Below are 22840 nucleotides of genomic sequence, written 5' to 3'. Positions count from 1 at the left end.
GAAGCTTCCTTGATACTCCCTTAGTGAATCTTATAGCGGTAGCCAGCTACCGTTAGCTTAGATTAGCTTAGCATAAAGGCTGCAAACATAGGACAGTGGCTAGCCTTGGTCTGTCCAGACTAAACTCACCCGTGAGCGTGCTTTATGTGCTCAAAGGTTTTTACGTGTGGTTCTCAGCCAGGAACAGACTGACTGTCCTCACAATGTCTATACAGATATGAGAAAAGCATCCATCAAAGTCCTGAATGTCAAACAGCTCCAATTCAAATAAGATGCACAAATATTGACCCGTCTGCATCAACTGTTGGGTAGCACAGTGGCGGCAAACACACTGTGATCTGGAGGGGGATTATTAGCATCAAGCATAAACACAACTCGGCCTTGTCCTCTGATCCTCGTCTGCCTTTGAGAAGTGGACGTCTTTAAAGCAAGAATTTACAGGCAGGTACGTGACTCGAGGGGGCGCGGCCAAGGAGGGGATGGAAACCGCACATTCCAGCTCGTCTGTGCGCCGTGTGGGTATCTGGACCCCTCCGACCTCCGTATCAGCAGAGGTCAGAGGAGGAAATGAGCGGCGACCTTTTCCTCGAGGCCACGTTCAGGTGAAGGCCACGGAGAGCCGGAAGGAAAGGAGCAGGAAGAGCGGAGTTATGTGGCGCTGCGAGAATAAGGGAGATAAAATCCTCCAGGGAGCCCACCAGGGGTGTACGGGCTTCAAAGGGGAGAGCGCGCAGCGCAGGCTCACGTAAACCTGCCGCTGCCCCATATTCTTGTCGTTTGTGTGCAACGCCTGCTTCTGCAGCTCAAACTGCCTGTCGCAACACCTTCTTTTTTTTTTTATCTGCTCTGCTCTCTTGAACCCATCATTTCTTCCTCAAACCCTTCCTGTAACTCGCCTCTCAACCTTTCTACCTCTCACATTCAAACTTTTTTTTTTTATATAGCCCTCTCCCTCCCCCCTCCCTCTATCTCTCGCTAGTTTTGCAACTCTCTTCGGCTCCCCATCCTGCGCCGGGCCAAGCTGCAGCGCTGCTTGCGATCTCATCAGGCCTATCTCTTGGTAAATCAGCTGTTGCACGCCAACTCGAAAGGCACCTCTGAGAGTTGGAGCACAACGGGAGAGAGAGAGAGAGAGAGAGAGAGAGAGAGAGGAGATGCATTCTTCAGATAGGTTTTACCTCCGCAGTCCAGTTAAAGTGACACCACTGACAGAAAGAGGAACCGTTCGAGCGCACACTGAGGAGCAGCTGTCAGCGTCGCTGGTTTGCGTGTTGCTTTCGTGACGGCGCACATTCAGGGCTTGAGTATGTTAAAATCACAGCCTCTGTGACCTAAAGAGAGGCCTCGCGGTTTGCGCTCGTCAGCCCTCGACACCTCCGATCACTTCTCCGCGCGTTGTCGCAGGGGAGCCCGAGAAAGCCCAGAAAGTGGGCGCGCGGGGAGAATGCTAATGCGCCGTCTCCCTCTTTTCTAGCTGCTCTCTTGCCGTCTGCGCTTTTTATAGGAGGTGAAAGTAGACAAACACCCACAGAGGCAGACGCTGGTGTTGCGAAACAGGTCGCTTTCCAGTTCCACACTGACGCACGCCGTTTTTACTCAAACCGTTCAGCAATGAGTCGATTTCACGTTTGAAGGTGAAGCCGTCACTTATCTTAATCGAGCTCTGTTCCTGACACTTAGAGGTGGTATTTCAAGACAGAGGAAGAGGGGGAGGAGGAGTGTGACTTCTGAAATGAATTGGGAAAATAAAATATTCTATAAATCTATATTTATACGTCTCAACTGATCATTTGTGTTCTGGTCTGACTGTGGCAACATGTGTTGAGTTAAATTAGACAGTTGTTTGTAGCAGCATGCTGATGCAGGTTTTAGACCACAGTCGAAGTTTAGTACACGTCTGCCCCCTTCTGGTGGAAATGAAGAGATGCACTTTATTTTCTGAGAGTGATAAGTAGTTTCTCATTGCGAGGAGTGCTGTCTTGTCGTTTGCTTGATCATATACTTTTCATAAATATGATTTTTATTTGGGAAAAATCTGAATCTGAAGACTTGGACCGAGGTCGTCCACGTACACCGACAAATAATAAATCTGTGCGCGTGCAGGTTCTTCTGCCCTCCTCCCTGCGTGTACCTGATGGGCAGCGGCTGGAAGAAAAAGAAGGAGCAGATGGAGCGAGACGGCTGCACCGAGCAGGAGTCGCAGCCTTGCGCCTTCATCGGCATCGGCAACAGCGACCAAGAAATGCAACAGCTCAACTTAGAGGGAAAGGTACCGTGCTGTCATTTACTTTCACGCAAAAACACGCCTCACATGTCGCCTCAGTGCTTTTGAAGAGTATTAACCCCAGTGATTTCTCCCTTGACTGAATGCCTGAGCCTTTTTAGGAGGTTTTTATGGTTTCTTTCCCGTCTCTGTCTCCAACGTCTTCCTCCGCAGAATTATTGCACAGCCAAAACCTTGTACATATCCGACTCCGACAAGAGAAAGCACTTCATGTTGTCCGTCAAGATGTTCTATGGCAACAGCGCTGACATCGGTGTCTTCCTCAGCAAGAGGATCAAAGTCATCTCCAAACCCTCCAAAAAGAAGCAGTCCCTCAAAAATGCTGATTGTGAGTTTCAATCCTGTGTGTTTGAGTCAAATGTTTTCCATATTTCTGATTGCAGCTTCTCATGTCCTCATCTGGAAAGTTTTCTTTTGTAGCTGTACTGATTATTTCTTAGTCTCAGACCTTTAAATTACTGCAGATAAAGCTTTTATTGTGAAGATGTTAAAGAAAATGTAAGATGTTAACAGCAAATTATTGAAATCTCATTAGCGATCGAGGTGAACTACATTCCTCTTCTGTACAGTCCACTGGAAAAACCCTGATAGAAAGAAAAAAAAAGTTTTGTCATCACTGTCTTCAGATGGATGCTGACACGTATAAATGAACTGACGGGCATTCGTGTGGTAACATCACTTTCGTTGCTAGGAAACTGTTGAAGTCTAGGAGCCACCCAAAGCAAACAGCGGATAACTTAATGTAGGAAATGAATGAAGAGGAATAAATAGAGGACGAGGCTGCTGGAAATGTTCCTCGCACGCAGCTGAGTCACATTCACAGAAAACGTTTCTGAAAAAGTCAGGAAACTTGATGGTTTTCGGGAAACTTCCGTTGTGAGTTGACGAATACCACGAAAGGTGTGGATTCTTCTCTCGAACGTGGGGACACTCGACTCCTCAGCTGGTTATTTGAGCTAAGATACTAAGCTTTGTTTTTTTTCTTTTTTATTAAACAAAGTTGGCCTCCAAAGATCTGTTTTTATCAGAGACAGTAAAGGAGTAAGAAGGAAAAACTTTGACCAGAAAGTGTTGAGACTTTTATGTAAAACAAGCAGCTTCCTTCTCGCTGTGTATTTATTCATTTTATTTGATTATGATGATCTAATCAATACATTTTCTAAGTTTGCAAAGATGTACAGTTTATTATTATCCCGCCACTAGAGGGCGGCGTATCAGTAAATCATTGTGCCAGTTGATAACCCAGTTATTTCCCTTTCCCTCCTGCTGTCACCCCGTTACTAGAGCCACCCTGTACGCAACGTGTCATCTTCAGGTCATTATGTAACATTCCAGCATCTGTGTCGTCTCTGTCCTCAGTGTGCATCGCGTCGGGGACCAAGGTGGCGCTATTCAACCGACTGCGGTCCCAAACCGTCAGCACGCGCTACCTACACGTGGAGGGCGGCAACTTCCACGCCAGCTCCCAGCAGTGGGGCGCTTTTTACATCCACCTCCGTGAGTCTCCGTGAAGTTTTCAAGTTTTCATTGCATCGTGTGAAGTGTGTGTGGTTATTTGACAGCTTGTCACCCTCCCTTCACGTCCCTCTGTTCATTTCAAACCCCACGCCGCGTCGCAGTAATAACACGGCTGCTTCGGCGCAGACAAAGAAAGCGGCCGATTGATTGAAACGTGGGCTTTTAGCGTACGAAAACCGAAGCTGGTGGGAGGCCGGCCGGCCGGAGAGCTGACGCCGCTGTTTTCTTGTGTTCCCAGTGGACGACGAGGAGTCAGAAGGAGAGGAGTTCACTGTGAGAGACGGTTACATCCACTACGGCCAGACAGTCAAGCTGGTGTGCTCTGTCACCGGCATGGCCCTGCCCAGACTGGTAACAATCACACTACTTCATATGGGGAAACAAAATCAATGAGCCCAGTAGAGAGGCCGGGGAAATGAAATTACAAGCAAATGGGGAGAATTTAAAGGAATAGTACAACCTTTTTTTGTTGTTGTTGTCGGTGGTAATATTAGTCTAATATAAGCATCAGACATGAAATGAAACGTTCAGGGTCCTCCATCTTTACCCTTTACTTCAGTCTTTATTCTAAGCCAGTGTTTCTGAACCTTTTTGGGTCCTGGACCCCCTGCATATTTTTGATCTACGCTGACGACCTCCCCTATCAAACATTAGCTTAATTTCAAGTGCTAACCTGAACATGAAAGTTAATGAGTTTCCCACAACACCTTGTTTCACAATAAGATCATTATTAAGATGTGAATGGTGAACGCCCACTGAAACAGCAGGAAACTCATAATTTGAAATGGATGCAGATCATGTTAAGTTTGTATTAACAGCATCAGTGCAACGCAACCAGGAGCAAGATTTCTTAATAAAACACAGTAAATTACACCTGTGAAACAGATATAATTAGAGAAATGTAGTTTAGGTAGATAAAAGTCTCAGTTTTATTTGAGTAAACTAACCCTTTTTTAAAAAAAACAAAAACAAAAATGTTTATTTTTACGGACCCCTTGCAATTGCGCCTCAGACCACTAGGGGTCTGCGGAGCCCCGGTTGAGAATAACTGTTCTAAGCTACGTTAGCATATCATGGTTCTTTAATGGAGATGAATGTGAGTTGTAAATCAAGACAGAAAATAAGTGAATTCAAACGGACATGAGATAAAACAGACGCTTTGAATCCGAGCACGTTTTCCTGCAGTTTCCTATCTAGTCGTACAATAACTCATGTTGTGAGTAAGCAGCTCATCTCATTTTTCCTCAGATCATCTTTCTTCCGTGCTCTTCCTGCACCGTTAGGTTTTTTCTTTTCCTTGTGTCCGCCTGACTTTATATTGCTAAATTCTTTCAGATTTCTTCTTCTCCACTCTCCCTGCCTGTCCCGTTCCTCCGTCCTCTCCTCCATCCATCCATCCGTCCTAAGCCCTCTCTCTCTCTCTCCGTCTCTTCCTTCCAGATCATCAGGAAGGTGGACAAGCAGACGGCGCTGCTGGACGCGGACGACCCCGTCTCTCAGCTCCACAAGTGTGCCTTCTACCTGAAGGACACGGAGCGCATGTACCTGTGCCTTTCCCAAGAAAGGATCATCCAGTTTCAAGTCAGTGTCTCTGTAATCTCTGCACATCATTTCACAGTCATGTCGCCCTCTGATTGAGGATCACGGCATTAGACAGAGACAAGAACATCTTTGAGCGGGGTGTGAATAATCCTAAAAATACCTCGTGTCTCCCTCGTCCTCTCCTCCCAGGCCACTCCATGCCCAAAGGAACCAAACAAGGAGATGATCAACGACGGCGCCTCCTGGACAATCATCAGCACAGACAAGGCTGAATACACTTTCTACGAGGGCATGGGCCCCGTCCACTCCCCCGTCACCCCCGTGCCTGTGGTAGAGAGCTTACAGGTACGCAGAGGAGACGGGACGGGACACCTCGGCACAGTGCGGATTTCTTTAGTTTTCGTTTAACTCGGTTACCTTGTCGACCTGCAGCTAAACGGTGGCGGGGACGTGGCCATGCTGGAGCTGACGGGACAGAACTTCACTCCAAATCTGCGGGTCTGGTTCGGAGACGTCGAGGCCGAGACCATGTACAGGTGGGTCTGATTAGCATTGTAAAGGCTTTCAAAAAAGCACTTTTCAGACCTGATGCTGCAGATACAGCAGACGCGTAAAGACACAAATACTCAGCGTCACCGGTTCATCTCTCGTTACGTCACCTGAACATATGGTGGATTCTGCTCATTCTTCCTCAGTGCAGCTACTCTGAGTGTTTAAAAGCCGTCATGCTACAGCGCAGCCCTCTAGTAAAACCCTTCTCCTTAGTTTTTCCTCTGTCATGTCGAGTTTTACAGAGTGATTAGTTTTTATGTGTTTACTAGTGCCACCCACCAAGCGTTAAGCTGGAGACATGGTGGAGTCCGTAGCTACCTCAGTGGAGCACAAAGGTGGAGATGATGACGACGTGGCTCTTTGTCAGCCAGGATCATTTAAAATTTTTATACGGTGGCTGCTGCTTTGAGGGATACCAAAAAAAAATAACAATTCTGAAACTAATTGGAATTTTTAAACAGGGAAAACTTCGCCCTTTCTCAAACCCAAACATCCTCCCACTGTGACGGTGGACTTTAAGACACTGAGACGTCGCCGTCCATATTTGGACTGTTACAGTGAGTTTTGTCAGGGTCCTGGTTGGTCAGTGGCTGGAAATCAGACAACTCTCCGAAGCAAAGCAGATTCATTGAATAGTTTCAGTTCAAATGTTTCCGAACAGCCACTTCGACTTTACATCTCGTGAGATAAAACCCAAGACGTGATGTAAATAAATAACAGGCGTCTTAATCTACAAAACCAAACCAATGTTCCTCAAAGAAATAAACACATTTTTTTCCATCTTATTAACATGAAAGACAGAAGCAGAAAAAAGCCAAAGTGCAGCAGCAGCAGCAGAAGCGGTTTCAATGGATTTCAGTGGGTTTTAATTCATTTTTTGAATCAGCTACTACAAAAAAAATAAAAATCCATCAAAGTCAATGTTGCTGCTAATCACTGACATGTTCATCTCTAATAATCCCCCCAAGAAAAACCCACTTTCCAGTTTTGTGCTTTTTTTATGATCAATTTGTGAAGCATCACTGGCAAATAAAGAGTTTTTTGTATTTATGATTAGTGCTGAAGTGGATTAAAAGATTTTTAAGGTGGTTTTGAAGAGGACATTTTTGTCCCTCGATTGTAACATGGGTTGTGACAGGAACTGGTTCAGACCCGCCGGCTGTAACGTTGTCCCGTGTGTTTGCGTGTGCAGGTGCGCGGAGAGCATGCTGTGCGTGGTGCCCGACATCTCGGCGTTCCGCGAGGGCTGGCGCTGGGTGCGGCAGCCCGTCCAGGTGCCCGTCACGCTGGTGCGGAACGACGGCATCATCTACTCCACCACACTGACCTTCACCTACACGCCGGAGCCCGGGCCCAGGCCGCACTGCAGCGCCGCCGGGGCCATCCTGCGGGCCGGGAACTCCAGCCTGCTCAGCAGCGGCGGCGGCGGCGGCGGAGGCGGGGGCGGCGGCATCGGCCAGGAGCCCGGCTCCGCCGTCTACGGCCCCAACAGCACCTCCAACGCGGGAGTCACATCCTCATCCTCCACCGCCGCGGCCGTGGTCTCCTAACGCACACCGGGGGCCACTCATACAGTATGCCTTGAGAGCAAATATACCATAAGGTATATAAAGACTATAGGAAATAAACAAAAAAACTGACTCACTCTAAAGTGCTGCGTATTAATTTTTGGATACAAAGAAGCTGACGTGGATGAACCGGCGGGACGTGGGAGCCGACGCGGGGGAAATCTTGAAGGAGTGACATGGCAAAGTCGTCAGCCGACGGGAATAAAAAAAAAAGTGCTCCTTGACGCGCCCCCCTCACCCTCCTCCCCCTCCCCCCCTCCTCTCCTGTGGTTACTTTAGGGACCTGCCTATCCAGCCCTGGTGTTTGGAATGAGTGAAGTTCCCGCAGGCTCAGAGCACCAGCACCTTTCTACAGCTGTGAGAACGGGAAACCACCACAACAACAATACATCCACCGTGCACAACACACGAAAAAAAACAAAAAAAAATCCGAAAGAAAGAAAATTTGGAAGGAAAGCCGAATTTTTTTTTTTTTTTTTTGCGCCGCCCTTCGCCTCCCACCACTCGTTTCCCGATTCTCCCTTTTTTTGTTTCCGTGTCGTTTTGCGTTCGTTTCGCGGGATCCCGACGGATGTATTGTTGTTGGAGGGAGCGCGAGGATGCCGAGGGACACACATAAAACGTGACGATAACATAGTTTTTATGGACCAAGGATCTTGTATAAGCTTTAGTAAAGGTACATTTTTCTCCATACCTTTTTTGTATTAAACATATAGTACACTTTTGTTACCAAATAGTTTCTATTCTTCCTCTGAGCTTTGGGCTTTGTTTTCCCCCCTTTTTTGAGGTCCAAAATCCCAACCTGTATGTTATTGTGACCTTACTACAAACGCCTGCTTTTCAGATTGATTTCTTTTGATACTTCTTCTGTTAGGGGGGAAAAAAAAAAAAAAAATCTGAAGTCTGGGTTGTTTATTTACATAAGCGAAGGTTGTTTTTTTTTTCCCTTTGTTTGTTCGTTTGTTCGTTTTTTTAAAAAAATTGGGGAATAACCTCAGAGGGCCTATTTTTTATCTTTGGTTTTTATGAAGTCTTTAAAAAGAAAAGCTTTAAGCAACGCCTCTGCCTTGCCTGCAATACTCTATGTGCGCTAAGTCTCCTGGAAAGTATACGCATCAGTACATCTCACGTGGAGCCATAGCAACGTTTGCAGAACAAAAAAAACAAAAAACAAAAAAAAAATAAATAACTAGACTTCCATGGTTACGAAAAACGAGTCAGTTCGCCATTTCCAGACTAATGTAACGAGCGTAGTCGTCGACGTAAAGGATAGCCTTAGTACTGTATATTCTTACCGCGTACAAACCCGTCACATATCCGCATCGGTCACCGCTAACGTGTCGAATAGTGAACGTCGGAGAGCGCACCTAGCCGGGTGTCTTCCAGTGTGTGCTGTAGTTCTGCTGGCATTTATCTTTTTCCAAAAAAAAAAAAAAAAAAAACGAAAAAACTTTTCAATTTGATGTGGCCTTACTGAAAACTTCAATTACACACGCACTCAAAAAAACAAAACAAAAGACATTTTTTAACTGCTGTTTACTCACCTCGGAAGAACCCGATAAGATTGTCGACTTCTTATCGCGGCTGCGCCTCTAGAACCACCTTTACATGCAAAGCAGCCTTCTGAGGGGTTCTCCTCCATCCTTGGTGTACAAGTACAATTATAACCCTTTTGTTTGTTTCTTTTTTTTTGTTTTTTTGTTTTTTTTATTCTCGTTGCGGTGCGCGCCACCCCCATCTCTCTTTTGGTACAACGTCTGACGAGCGCCGCAAAAAAAAGCTCCGCTCGGCCTTCTTCCTTCCCAGCGTCCTCGCACGCGTCCGTGGCGACCGCGTCTCCTGTAGGAGTATAAAGGCCTTCTAAGTGTGCGTTTCTTCGAAAAATGTGTGCGTTTTTCCGAACATAACAGCAATATTGTACAGGTCATTTCGTCGTATCTTGTCCGCCTGAGCACTAGTTCACCAGCCAGCAAATCTGTGTGTGTGTGCGCGCGCGTGCGTTTGTTTGTTTGTTTGTTTGTTTGTTCGTGTGTGTGTAATGGAATATTGAGTCAGACTCGCTCCATTTCAATCTCCTCTCCAAGAAAACAAACCGTCTTTTAAGAAAAAAAAAAAGAAAAATCTGTCTTCCACCAGGACCCCGATAACCGTGGACGAACATTCAGAGGCAATACGTGTGATTATTGGTGTTACAGTGCGACTGTATACACTTCTGGGGAACACAAAACGACAACAACAACAACAACAAAAAAGAACTTGAATGTCTGCTTGATGAAGTATCTCGAAACTTTCTCACACGCAAAAATAGGAACTAAAAAAAAAGAGGATTTGCCCCGTTTCGGTGGAAAAGAGATAAAGTTGTGCCCCCGTTTCGCCATCTTTGCCCTTCTGTTTGTCATTAATGTTAAATGTTTTATATTGTAATATTGATATTTTTTAAATTATTGGTACAAAGTTTCCCCTTGTCTTATGTCGAAAAAGAAAAAAAGAAAAAGTGCATTATTGCCCTTGCTGCCTAGGTCGGCCTGTTATTTTATATTTTCTTTTTAAAAGAGGCCACTTCCTGTGCGTCCCGGAACCCGCGGAGGAGCTGAAGGTGCTGCGAGCGGCGGTGTAGCATCCAAATGAATAAATAAACGGATAAAAAAATATCGGCGCTTCTTCGAGCTGCGGGTCAACCTGAACCCTTTACTCTGCAGGATGGAGCTCACAGAATCTTAACTGTAGATTTTTAATGTTTTTTCTACGTCTTCTAGCTCTAAATTCAGCCAGTTTTTTAACACAGCCTCTGCATTAGCGTCACACTTTCCCCCCCCCTCCCCTCATCCCTCCATCCGTTCCCCTCAAGCTTGGATATTTTTAGGGGTCTTTTCCTTTTTGTTTACATGTCGCCTCTTTAGGCCGAACCATCCCCCGCCCCCCCGGCTCGTCTCTTCCCGCCGGATGGAGCGGCTTCGTCACAAACCGACACAAACGCGCGGGGGTGGGTGGGTGATGCATGCTCTTCAAAATAAATGTGTCGCCTTGACAATCCGAGCTGGCTTACGTTTCTCTTTTAAGGCGGTTTTAAGGGACGGGGGAGGATGCAGAACATGTGGGGATGAAACTGTCAAAAGGGGTCAAAAAACACAAAAATGAAAAAAAAAAAAATCAATAAAAATGTTACATGCCTTCGTAAAGGTGCACGCTGTATTAACTCGGGCGATAAAGCTTTGAGAGGGAGAGAGAGAGAGAAAAAAAAGAACGCCATCATTACTATTCTCTTTGTGTGTCTGGTTGTTTTACACCTCCAAAAGCAGCTGTTCTTGTGTTTGTTTTATAATGAGCTCTGAACAATGTATGTATCCTCTAATATGCCAAATGTCTTTTATAATGTAGTTTTCATGCACTGCTAAACAAAACAGGGCAGAGTGAGAGGCAGCTTTAAACAAATAAGAAAAAAAAAAAAGGAGTGTGGAGCCCTTCTCTGTCGCACTCAGCCTTACTTCTCCTTAAGACTATTTGGCTGTTTGCACTACAGAGCGCTAACCTTTCTATTCTCACTTCATCCTCGCTCTTTGTCGCGTTTTTTACGATTTATTTTTTTCTTGTGTGTGTGTGTACATTTGAAATTTTCTCGCCTTCTTCTTTTCTTTTTTTTTTTTTTTGTTAACACGCAGCCCTTCACGCTTAGCTTCGCTGCAGCCTGGATCACTCTTCTTTTCTCGTCATTTTCCCCCCTCCTCTCCTTCGCGTCCTTTCACTGTCTCTCACTTTTCTCACTGTATCTGTGTATTATTCTAGTAAATGGTAAGCAGAGGTGTCATTGTGGTAGTATACTCAGTGCTCAAAGGGTTGCTGATGGTAGAAAAACCTGTGCCGTTTGTAACATTTAGCAATAACGTCAAAACAAAGGGGACGGTTTTTTGTTCTTTTTTTTGTTTGTTGTTTTTTTTTTTTTTTTTTGATAACATACGTTAGTTTGTTTTTGTACATATTGCAGCTCCAGATCATGCTCAAATCTGTATGTCATTAAAAGAAGAAAAAAAGTGGAAAAAAAACTTGCAATATTGGCATAAAAATGACAAATAAAAAAGTGATATAAAATCTTACTTTGTGTACGATTTTTAATTGTCGTCTGAAGCTCAAGCAAGTACATTTATAAATGTTGAATAATCGTAGGTAATCTGAGACATTTTTCCTTTTTTTCTTTTCTTTTTTTTTTCTCCTTTCCAGTCACAGGTAAACATCGTCTTCCGGTGCTTTGCGGGATGAGGGCATCGGCCGAGCCCAAATCGAGCTCTTATGTCTGCGAGGACGTCGCCACAGATTCCCCTCTTAAAAGCTCCGGGTTCTTCTTCCCCCGAGTCTTAATGGTAAGTCATCGGTAAATTAGTCATCGATTTGCAAGAGTGCACCACGTATCCTTGTGCACAGAGCCACACCCAGATCATATTTATACATTCAATTATTTGTCCAAAGATTCTTCAAAACTCGCTTCCTTCATACATAAAAGAATTTAAAAAACACTGTTGTTAACAAGGAGACTGTAATACAATGGGGATAAGTTGCTACATCAATGCTGCTATATTTAACAGTAAGGAATCCGTGGAAATCGGGCGGGTAGAGCCGGCAGTTCGCTCTTTGAAGAGGCGCTCCAGGTGTTTTAAGTCCCAACGATAAGGCCTATCCAGTTCCCATAGTACAAACAGCGCTACAGTATGCCCCTTAGGTGTACACATATACTCACAGTGGGTCAAGGACGAGAGCAGGACTATTTGCGCAGGGGTAGGTAATGGTTTTTGTTTTGAGGCAGCCGCTCCTGAGCTTGACAAATAAAGTCCTGTTTACTAGGGTGAGAGTTTGCTGCACAAAAACAGTGTCTGAGAAACTGTTCGTCACACTTGGCTTTTATGCTAAGATAGCCGCTAAGAGAACGGCTCCACGATGAGAGAGAAACAACGACATGTTTATACGTTTTGGTTTGAATTTGTGCATTTCAAAACAGTTGATTTTTTTACTTTGACATTTTGGAGTATACGCATGTCTTTCCTGCATAAATGTCAGAGCTACAGCTGAAAGGCAGTTAGCACATCCGAGCGTAAAAGTTAAGCTAATTACACAAGCGAAAAGTACCCCCCAGCTCTCGAACCACTCCAGGTCAAACTACTTGTTTAAGAAAAGATTACAGCTGAGAGTTTACGCGGGGCTCCTCTACCACAGCAAGACAGTTCAACAAGTCCAGAAAGTTTCAGAAGTCTCGTAACTCATTTTCACGCCTTGCAAAGATGACTGGAAAGCAATGGCTGCCTCACTAGAAGGAGATAAGACAAAATATACAGGGCCTACTACAGAGCGGTTGCAGGAGCTTTTCTCACATCGCATTTTCTCGCTTCTTGGGAACTTGAAGGGCACGTTAGCTAGTTTTAAACTTGATTCTTTGACAATTTAACCGGGAGACCTCGAATCTTTATGTCACACACTAAATGGACCTCAAAGTTTAAAGCATCAGAAGATGATGAAGTGAGAAATCGCTGTTGCTTCTTTTGCTCTTTTTGGCCAATTCTGAAAACTGATGCACATTTTCATACGCAATATGAAATGCGTTCAAAGCGGGTTATATGTTGGACACTAATAGGTTGTCACTCCCTTTCTCTGTCAGACTTTTGGCCCCTGAAGCTTAATATAATCAGGCACCAGTCAGCCACTCTGACGCTGCAAGCATTAAGGAAACACTAGGCCATGTTAATCTGCTGTGACAGCACCAAATGTACACCACTTCTGCTCCACGGCCATAAATGCTGCACTCATGTTGTACTCTGAGCTAAAGCAACATAGCTGCTCATAAACTAGTCCTATAAGCACTGTGAGGGCTTTACGTTAACACGACACACCACAGATTCCTCTCGTGTGTTGGCACTCTGGCCAGCACTCTTACACGCAAACATATCAGTCCAGGTTACGTCAGCTCGCTCCACGCTGATGCTCGGATGCCTGTGTAGGTGAAGCGTGTGCTGGCTCCGCTTGGCGGGGTATGACCATTCTGCTCAGGGGCCTTCGCTTCTGTTCTCGATCTGACAGTTTCCGCTTTAGTCGTCCTGCTTCCAGCCGACTTCCCCAGGCTGCTGCTCCTTCCGCTGCTCTTCTTGAAGCAGCTGCAGCAGGTGAAGGTGGCCAGCATGCCCTGGCGAAAGCGCTTGTTCATGAAGCAGTAAATGATGGGGTTGACGCAGGCGGATGTGTAGGACAGCAGGTGGATGAAGGAGATGGGCGCACCGGTCAGGCGGTAGGCGGAGCGCCGGTCGAAAGCCTGCCACGCATTGACCACGAAGACGGGAGTCCAGCACAGGAAAAACAGAAAGACAATAACCAGCAGCATGCGGATCACGCGCTTCTTAGCCATCAGGTTGGAAGTAGAGTTGGCGCCACACACGCGGCCCACCATGGGTTTGCTGCTGTCTGCAGGTTTGCTGGCATTAACTGGCACGCTCTTCTTCTTGGAGGGTTGCAGATAACAGCCATCACTATCGCCCGGCTTGATGCTGCCACAGCTGGACTGTCTGTCTGTCAGGGAAGAGGATATGAAAAGAAAGTTCATTTTTGTGCTGAAAGTCAAAATCTTTGCTGATTTTCAAGGCCTAGAAAAGGTAAGCATGTGTGAAAAACTAGAAAAAACTGGCATGTGTCAAGACCTAGACAAGGTAAGCTTCTGTCAGGACATAGACACGGTAGGCATGTGTCAAGACCTAGAGAGGGTAGGCTTGTGTCACGATCTAGAAAAAGTTGGCAAGTGTCAAGACCTAGTCATGGTAGGCATGTGTCAGGACCTAGACGGTAATAATCTGTCAAGACTTAGAAAGAGTTTGCTTGTGTCATGACCTAGACAAGGTAGACATCTGTCAGGGCCTGACAGGGTACACATGTGTCAAGACCTAGAGAGGGTAGAAATCTATCGGGACATAGGAAGACTTTGCATGTGTCAGGACCTAGACAAGGTAGACATCTGTCAGGGCCTAGACAGAGTAGGCATGTGTCAGGACCTAGACGGTAATAATCTGTCAAGACTTAGAAAGAGTTTGCTTGTGTCATGACCTAGACAAGGTAGACATCTGTCAGGGCCTGACAGGGTACGCATGTGTCAAGACCTAGAGAGGGTAGAAATCTATCCGGACATAGGAAGACTTTGCATGCGTCAGGACCTAGACAGAGTAGGCATCTCTCAAGACCTAGACAAGGTAGACATCTGTCAGGGATTAGACAGAGTAGGCATGTGTCAAGATCTAGAGAGGGTAGGCTTGTGTCACGATCTAGAAAAAGTTGGCAAGTGTCAAGACCTAGTCATGGTAGGCATGTGTCAAGACCTAGACGGTAAAAATCTGTCAAGACTTAGAAAGTGTTTGCTTGTGTCATGACCTAGACAAAGTAGACATCTGTCCAGGCCTAGAAAGGGAAGGCATCTCTCAAGACCTAGACAAGGTAGACATCTGTCAGGGACTAGACAGAGTATGCATGTGTCAAGACCTAGAGAGGGTAGAAATCTATCAGGACCTAGAAAGAGTTTGCATGTGTCAAGACCTAGAGACGGTAGGAATGTGTCAAAATCTCGAAAAAGTTGGCATTTGTCAAGACCTAGACAAGGTAGACATCTCTTAAGGGCTAGTAAACGTAGGCATCTGTCAGGGCCTAGACAAGGTAGACATCCAAAAACCAAGTCACATTACAAAGTGGTCCCATTAAAGGGATGAATCTGGTGACATTTTTCTTTTTTGGTTTATTTCTGAAAAAATTAAATAAAAATCCATGCTAAAAAACTTAATAAATGTACCCAACAAGTTTGTGTAACCAAGCCTGAGTGCTTTGTTCCTCCTTGTCCAAACACTATTAAGTACATACAGTCCCCTTCAAACGTATTGGAACTGCAAGGCAAATTCCCTTGTTTTTGTTGTTCATTGAAGACATTTGGGTTTAAGATCAAAAGATGAGTATGAGACAACAGTTCAGAATGTGAGCTTGTATTCCCTGGTATTTATATCTTGATGTGTTAAACAACTCGGGACATCCCACCGTTAGTTTGAATCCACCCATTTTTCAAGTGAGCAAAACTATTGGAACATGTGACTGACAGGTGTTTCTTGTTGACCAGGTGTTATCTTTAAGGTTGATTGTTCAAACATTAAATATCTCTGCATGACTAGTCTACGTTTTGGCCTGGGTCGAAACCTATGAAGTTTGCGTTTCTTGTTAAAGAGTATAAACCAACATGAAGTCCAGAGAGCTGTCTATGGGAGAAAAGCAAGCTATTTTCATCTGAGAAAAGAAGGAAACTCAATCAGACCCATTGGACAAACATTGGGCATAGCAAGCTCAACAATTTGGAATGTCCTGATTAAGAAAGAAACTAGTGGTGTATTGAGCAACAGACGTCCAACAGGTCGGCCAAGGAAAGCAACATTAGTTGATGACAGAAATATTGTGAGATCTGCAAAGAAAAACCCCAAATCATCAGTAAGTGACATCACCAATGACCTCCACAGTGCAGGGGTGAAAGTATCACAATCCACTGTTCGAAGAAAACTTATGGACTGATGAGACCAAGATTTATCTCTACTAAAGTGATGGAAAGACCAAAGTGTGGAGAATGAAAGGAACTGCTTATGATCTGAAGCATACAAGCTCAGCTGCGAAGCGTGGTGGAGGTAATGTCATGGTGCATGGCTGCTTCTGGAACAGGCTCATTAATATTTACTGATGATGCAACTGATGATGGGAACAGCAGAAGTGTACAGAAACATTTTGTCTTTTGAACATTTGGAGGAATTTTATCATGCAGCAGGACAATGACCCAAAGCACACCACCAACAAACCACCCCTGATGAACAAACTTCATCAGGGGAAAAAAGTGGAAGGTTTTAGACTGGCCAAGTCAGTCACCTGACCTTAACCCAATGGAGCATGCATTTCACCTCCTGAAGAGGAGACTGGAGGCAGAAACCCCCCGAAACAAACAAGAACTGAAACAAGCTGCGGTAAAAGACTGGAACAGTATCACAAATGAAGAATGCAACAGTTTGGTGATGGCGATGGATCGCAGGCTTGAGGCAGGTTATTTACTTTAAGATTATGTGTTCCATTACTTTTGCTCACCTAAAAATACTGTGGTGTAATGCAAACAGTGATATGTCCTAAGTTGTTTAACACATCAAGATATAAATACCAGGAAATAAAAGCTGACATTCTGAACTCTTGTCTCATACTCATCTTTTGATCTTAAACCCAAATGTCTTCGGTAAACAACAAAAACAAGGGAATTTGCCTTGCTGTTCCAATACTTTGAGGGGACTGTAACTGACTCACATTGTTGCTCTTAATGGCACGCTCCTTAAATCAAATTTACATGTGCAACTCAGCATATTTTAAACCAATCCAAATCACACCATCATGTGCCTAATGTTTGCTGTGCTGTGTTGTGCTGTGAAAATAGTTCCAAGGAAAAGCCTTTTTTGCCATTTTTTGAGTCACGTTTGCTAAGAACTCCATGTAACGTTTGGACCATATACCAGATGTAAAACCATACCTCTAGATTTCCTGCTGGACAGCTCAAACTTAATGCCTCGGTAAAGCTCCAAGGAGATGAGTCCGTAGGCCGTCATCATGACGATCCCAGGGATCAGGAAGAGCAGCAACAACAAAGACACATACCTGAAAGAACAGGTTTAAGCGAGTAAGAAACACAACAGACAAACTGTTTCATGGATCAGAAACCTGAACCCAAACATGAATTCTGTGGCGTCTTATCTCTTCCTAATAATGTAGTTTACATTCTTCATTGTATATTTTTGCTGTTTTTAAATTCTTCTACTTTGAAGGGCCAGATTTGTGTCAGATTTGGGAGAAGTGGCTGCCTCTCCTCAACAGCACCAGGCTGAGAAAATCAATACAGTCCCCATGTGAAAATAGAAATGGGCTTCTTTTGTTTCCTCACAGTCTAAGTTCAGGTGAGTGTGAAGACACCCAGCCTGGGCAGCGAGGGTGATAATGCTCCCTGATGTGCTTGTTTTCTGCTCACCAGGACTGCTGGATGGTGTCGTTGGGCCACACCAGGCGGCACATGTGCCCGGTGCTGTTGTTGAGGCGGGTGAAGGGCTTCAGGGTGCTGGAGATGGGGTAGGGCAGCATCAGTATGAAGGACGCCACCCAGGTGGCGGTGATGACCTTGGCGGCGTGGGACTTCGTCTGCCACACCCTGGAGGTCAGCGGGTTGCAAATGGCACTGTAGCGCTCCAGAGAGATGGCCACCAGATTGAAGGTGGAAACACTTACTGAGACACCTACACACACCAGAAAACACAAAAATAGATCGACGGCAACTTTAGAGGAATGCCTGTTTGGAATGAACTGTTTGCTGCAATAATGACGCCATAGCTGGTGGACCGTTAGCATAAAATACAGGAAAAGAGCTAGCTTGTCCAGAGGTATCTTGGAATAAATAACGTGTCACATGTTTGGCAAGGTATACCCAGTATTGCACCCAAGAAGTCAGAGCAGTTTGAAGCTCAGTGTGGGTGTGTCCGGCCGTCGGCATCATGGCAGTGCCTGCCTCCGCCTAACTTCCAGCTAATTTGAAAATGCTTCAAGAGGTGGGACTTGAGTTGCAATTGAAGCAGTGTTTTTTTTGTAAATACATATTTGAATACTGTTGTCGTGAATAGGTAAATTATCTCGAAGGGCCAGAGACATTTTAATGTAGAGCTGAGCCTAATATGCCCGTTTTAGGAACTACAGTTTTTGATGTCTTCCCGTTAGCTTGTTCACCGCTTGGTTACATCATGTTTGTTCATTATGTAGCTACAAAAACTCAAATATAAAACTCAAATTGTGGGTCTATGTATGGTGGTCAAGCTAACTTAACTAGCTGCAGGCTGTAATTTCACATTTACCGTGCATAAATGTCAACGGTATTGATTGTACAAGAGGACTGTATGTACAGTAAATGTGTAGTAAAGCTTGGATCGCTAGCTTAGCTTTAATGCTACATGTAAAACCACAATTAGTTGTTTTTCCGCTTGTACGAATTAAACAAATACGATACAGTATGTTAAATTTTAAGCGTTACTGATGTTGATTTGGTCTATTTTAACTCTTTAACAAAGACAAGCTAGTTTATTTATGCTACGCCAATTGCGCCCTGTGTTGTCACTTCATATTTAATCAAAAGTCCCTCTAGTGATGGTGATCTTATTTGATCAAGCATCAATCTTTTTTTTTTTTTTGTCCCGTGAGAATTTTTAACTTCCAGAATGTTTAAAATCCTCACAACATGCCGCCGCGTTCCCTGTAATGTTCATTACGCTGTGACACATTAATATTTTGTCACATTAGATTTAACTGCCGAGCACCAACCCAGCACGCCCCGCGCTACCAGATCAGCGTTAACACACTCAGTAAGAATAACAAGAACAGCTATAAATACATTCAAATTATAGCTCTGCCCGATCCGAGAACAGCGACACGTAAACAGATAAACGCACGGACAAATGATGCAATAATCCTGGGGGACAGCACTCTGATCCCAGCGAGCGGCCAAATGGAGCGACAGGAAGTTAGGAGAAAAATGAAAATCACATTTCCTAGCCGGCCTGTAATTGGATAAAAAATGAAGTATTTGTATCATGTGTGGCATCGATTATGGCTGCACCTTATCACGGAGCTACTAGCGGGGACTTTCTGATGGGTAGAAGAAGAAACCTGAGGGAATGTAACATAATCAGGAGCAAATTAAAGCCAGGGGAGAGCTGATTCACGTCCCTGAACGCATTAAAGCGTCTTTTGTCCGTCTGTATGGAGGACTTAATATGCTGATATAAAAACAAATGTAACAAGGAAACAAAGTGACACGCAGAAAGAGCTGTTCTGTGTCTTAATAAAGTGAAAAGGGTATTTGATGAAAAAGGTAACTGAATGAATAGTTGTTTGTTACTGTGACGATAAAAACTTTCCTTTGAATTGCTTCAGTAAAGCACTTGGAATCCTTCATTTAATATGGTTCACGGTAAAGAATAATTCAGAGAAGCTTTACATTTTTTATTGCTTCAAAGTGGGACTTTTCTCTAAATTTTGTGATTGAAATAAAAGCTCTTTCCACTACACCGCAAACATTCCTCCCCACAAATAAAGGTATGTAGAATTAGTGTGACACTTTCTATCATCAGACACAGATAGGAAATACAAATACAGGAAGCTCCAATGACAACTGTAACAGGGAGAAAACAAAATGAAAGAAAGCGCAAGTGTGGTTTACCAAGGAACCATGACACACCTTATAATACCGGTCCCTTTAAGAAACAGAGACACATTAAGAAATGTAACAGAAATAATTAATTTTGGGGGAAAAATACGGATACAAAGACACATTAATATGCAAAATGAATTATATACACACAGATACAAATTGAAACAGAAGTGCCTATTTATACACATATTATAAGTCTGTGCCGTGTTAAGATATTTATTTAATCACGCATTTTGATTTCTTTATGTTTCATTTTGGCAGCTCTGCTCCTCCAGAGGTGGGCAAGATTGTAGCTGAATGTTATCTTAACTAAAAGCAAGACTTTTTGGGTTAGCCGTCTATTTTTGGTACATCAGTAACAGTATGACAGTGTGCCTGTAAAGTTTAGTAAAAAAAAAAAATTAAAAAAAAGAATCTGTTCTCCTTCAGGCTTTAAGAACAACCTCATTAATGTGTAATTATTAAAAAAATTGCATCTCATTTAAAAATTCACCCATTGCTATGCAAAAGTTTAGTTTCCAAACAATGTGTAAAGGTGAAAATTTCATCCTTGCGAAATAGAAAACGTCAAATATTGAACTCGAGCCATTTTTTTTTTTTTTTTTTTTTTTTTTTTGGGCGCAGGAGCTTTGTTGACATAAGCTGTTAGGGATCTAAACTTCATTTCTCAAGCCTGCCGACAAACCCTGTAATTATTCGCAAATCAGGCCTCTGATAGATTAGTCAACAGTACCCTGCAAAGAAAAATCACAAGCCAAATAACTGGAAATGAAAAAATAATTTAAAAAAATAAATAATAATTGTGCTGCACATATGCCTTCAGGTAAACCTGCGCATTCTGACACCACATGTCTCCTTTGGCTGTTTATAGCTCAAGCTCATTAAACCTCCAGGAGCATCTGAACAGGCGGGAAAATGAACCTTGCACAGCCCCAGATGACTTCAATTATCCTCTAGCTGATGAACAGGGCAATTACTGAGACAACGAAAAAAATAAATAAATATATGAACATAATTTAAACATGAAGAAATTCAGTCATTGGGTTCCAGCTAGCCTGAATAACATCCAAGACTCGTCTCAATTAAAAGTGTTTGCCGCAGTATTTAATAACCTATAGAATACAGATGAGCTGAGCTGAAAAGGCCGCGCTCACGCGTCCACCTACCCATGAAATACATGACCAGCTTGCATATCCCGATGCCGAAGATGAAGTCCCTCATGAGGTTGGGGATGAGGGTGAAGGGGATGCACACCAGGGAGACCATCAGGTCGCTGACGGACAGCGACAGCAGGAACAGGTTGGTGACGGTCCTCATGCGCTTGTTCCTCACCAGCACGGTGATGATGAGGCCGTTGCCCAGGACGCTGAGGAGGAAGATGAGGCTGTAGAGGACGATCCGCACTGTCTGGTTGATGTCTGAGTGAGACACAGCGTGAGGAGACACATGGGTGCACACATTCAAATGTCATTCGTAAAACTGACTCACCCCCCTCTACTCTCACCTGAAGCAAAAGAAGAAGAAAAACAAGCTCCAATATTCATAAACCAGTGATTCACACGCAGCAACCAACGTCCAGTGTCCGCATTTTTTATCTTTTGTTGTGTTACTACAGAGGGCAGAAGGACTACATGGAATTCCCTTGGCGTCTTGGATCATACTCAAAAACGTCTCCTCTACTTTGTGTCCTTGAAGCATACGCTAGTTCCATTCACTTGACATATACAGAACTAGCCCTCAGTGATAACATACTTCATGTGTCACAACTAAGATACAGCGGAGTGTCTCTGTGGGAGACCTGAGCCGTGTGCGTAATGCGCACTGACTCAAGAAAAATGCCCAGAGCGGAGTCTCCTCCGGCGCAAGCTTGAGTCAAACGGATTTGTCTGAAATGAATGACTAACATGAATACGGTGTCACTGAATTAAAAAATAATCTTATATTGGATTAGGTGAAGTCTAAATGACTTTTAATTACAAAAAAAAAACGAATTAGTCATTTCACTTTACCTTGAGGTTCGGGTGACGACTCCTGTTCCCTCTCGCACTCCGAGAGATTCCTGATCCCGAAATTGCACAGAATCTTGTTGAGGTCGGTTGAATTAATGAGCATGTCTTGTATTGTAAACGTCTCCATTTTTTTGTTTGTTTGTTTGTTTGTTTTTGTTTGTTTTTTAAACTCCTATAACCTCAAGTAAAATCGGTCAAATGAAGAGGAACCGGCATGCTCTTTATCAAGAAAAAAAACTCCAAATACACCAAAGGATGGGGAAAAAATATAAATAAGTTAAACTGCAGCTTTTTAAAATGAGGAGATGAGAAAAATGAGAAGAGTGTGCGCTCTGCTCTCCAGGTTCCCGTGCGCTCTCGCTCTGGCGCGCTGCGCTCCTCTGCCGCTCTGCGTGTCCAGCTACAGACAACATGTGGAAGGGTTGCATTCTTGAGCCATCAGCCCGCCTGTTAGTGTACACACACACACACATACACCCGCCCACCTTCTTAAATCCCCACCACCGTTAAAACAGCGGACGATTTTAAATCCGGCATCATTAAAAAGAAAAAAAGCGACAACATTTTCAGGATTACGCACGGAATAAAAAGTCCACACCTCCAACCCCCCAAAAAAATCAAAATGTGCAGTCAACCTGCAAACAGAACAGAAATGAGATGGAGATTTTTAAACCTGTGCAATCTGCGGGTTATCCACATTACTGTGACTCTTCGAAACATTTCAACCGCGGTGGCTCCGACGTCGTGTGAACGACGCCAGCGACAACGCGGGCGCCCGTCGACTCGGGCTGCAATTGCTTGTGATGGGTGGAGTGACAGGCTGCCATTATTCAGGCAAACAATGCCAAAATTTTGGAGTGAGTCACGTGTTCACAGCTGACACGTTTTGTACTGAAGGCAAGTGTGTTCTTGTAAACTGGTTGAAGAACTCCCCAGAAAGCGCCTCGAGACAGAAACGTGTTATATCTCGCTGTACCTGTTATTACATAAAAGGGGTGTGCAACCTTAACAAAAGGGCCTCTTTAGGGAGACTCTTAACCGAGAGAAACGCTGGCCTGTGATCAGCAAAATGTAGGTGACACAGTTGACTAAAAGTATA

The 22840-nt window shown here is 44.2% G+C and overlaps 2 protein-coding genes across 3 annotated transcripts in view; one reads left to right on the top strand and one right to left on the bottom strand.

The window, feature by feature from the left end:
• The window catches only part of rbpjb (recombination signal binding protein for immunoglobulin kappa J region b), a 42837-nt gene extending 31282 nt beyond the window's left edge, over positions 1 to 11555 (top strand). Inside the window, exons 4-11 of one of the 2 annotated variants that reach the window (XM_047609234.1) lie at positions 2104 to 2269; positions 2438 to 2612; positions 3620 to 3781; positions 4041 to 4153; positions 5243 to 5383; positions 5534 to 5689; positions 5777 to 5880; positions 7089 to 11555. In XM_047609234.1, coding sequence (XP_047465190.1) covers positions 2104 to 2269; positions 2438 to 2612; positions 3620 to 3781; positions 4041 to 4153; positions 5243 to 5383; positions 5534 to 5689; positions 5777 to 5880; positions 7089 to 7446 — 1375 coding nt within the window. In that variant the 3' untranslated portion in view covers positions 7447 to 11555. The remainder of the gene's footprint in view (positions 1 to 2103; positions 2270 to 2437; positions 2613 to 3619; positions 3782 to 4040; positions 4154 to 5242; positions 5384 to 5533; positions 5690 to 5776; positions 5881 to 7088) is intronic. The other variant, XM_047609240.1, reaches the window with a different exon arrangement.
• On the bottom strand, positions 11113 to 22619 carry cckar (cholecystokinin A receptor). Its single transcript, XM_047609253.1, has 5 exons — positions 21742 to 22619; positions 20899 to 21150; positions 17510 to 17771; positions 17018 to 17142; positions 11113 to 14007 (listed from the first exon to the last, which is right to left on the bottom strand). Exons 1-5 carry the CDS (start codon positions 21866 to 21868, stop codon positions 13403 to 13405), a joined length of 1371 nt encoding a protein of 456 aa, XP_047465209.1. The 5' UTR covers positions 21869 to 22619; the 3' UTR covers positions 11113 to 13402.
• Between the last annotated feature and the right edge of the window lie 221 nt (positions 22620 to 22840).

The sequence above is a fragment of the Mugil cephalus genome, chromosome 1 (assembly GCF_022458985.1).
Source record: "Mugil cephalus isolate CIBA_MC_2020 chromosome 1, CIBA_Mcephalus_1.1, whole genome shotgun sequence".
NCBI lineage: Eukaryota > Metazoa > Chordata > Actinopteri > Mugiliformes > Mugilidae > Mugil > Mugil cephalus.
Note: the sequence above shows the minus strand (reverse complement) of the source record. Positions and strands in the feature narration are given on the sequence as shown.

What these genes read in the sequence shown, in the direction of transcription:
- cckar (XM_047609253.1), bottom strand. Translation starts at nt 21,868, where the DNA reads ATGGAGACGTTTACAATACAAGACATGCTCATTAATTCAACCGACCTC. An exon ending in GCTGGTCATGTATTTCATGG is followed by an intron (nt 17,772 to 20,898) that starts GTAGGTGGACGC and finishes TGGTGTGTGTAG; the next exon opens with GTGTCTCAGTAAGTGTTTCC. An exon ending in GTCCAGCAGGAAATCTAGAG is followed by an intron (nt 14,008 to 17,017) that starts GTATGGTTTTAC and finishes CTTCCCTGACAG; the next exon opens with ACAGACAGTCCAGCTGTGGC.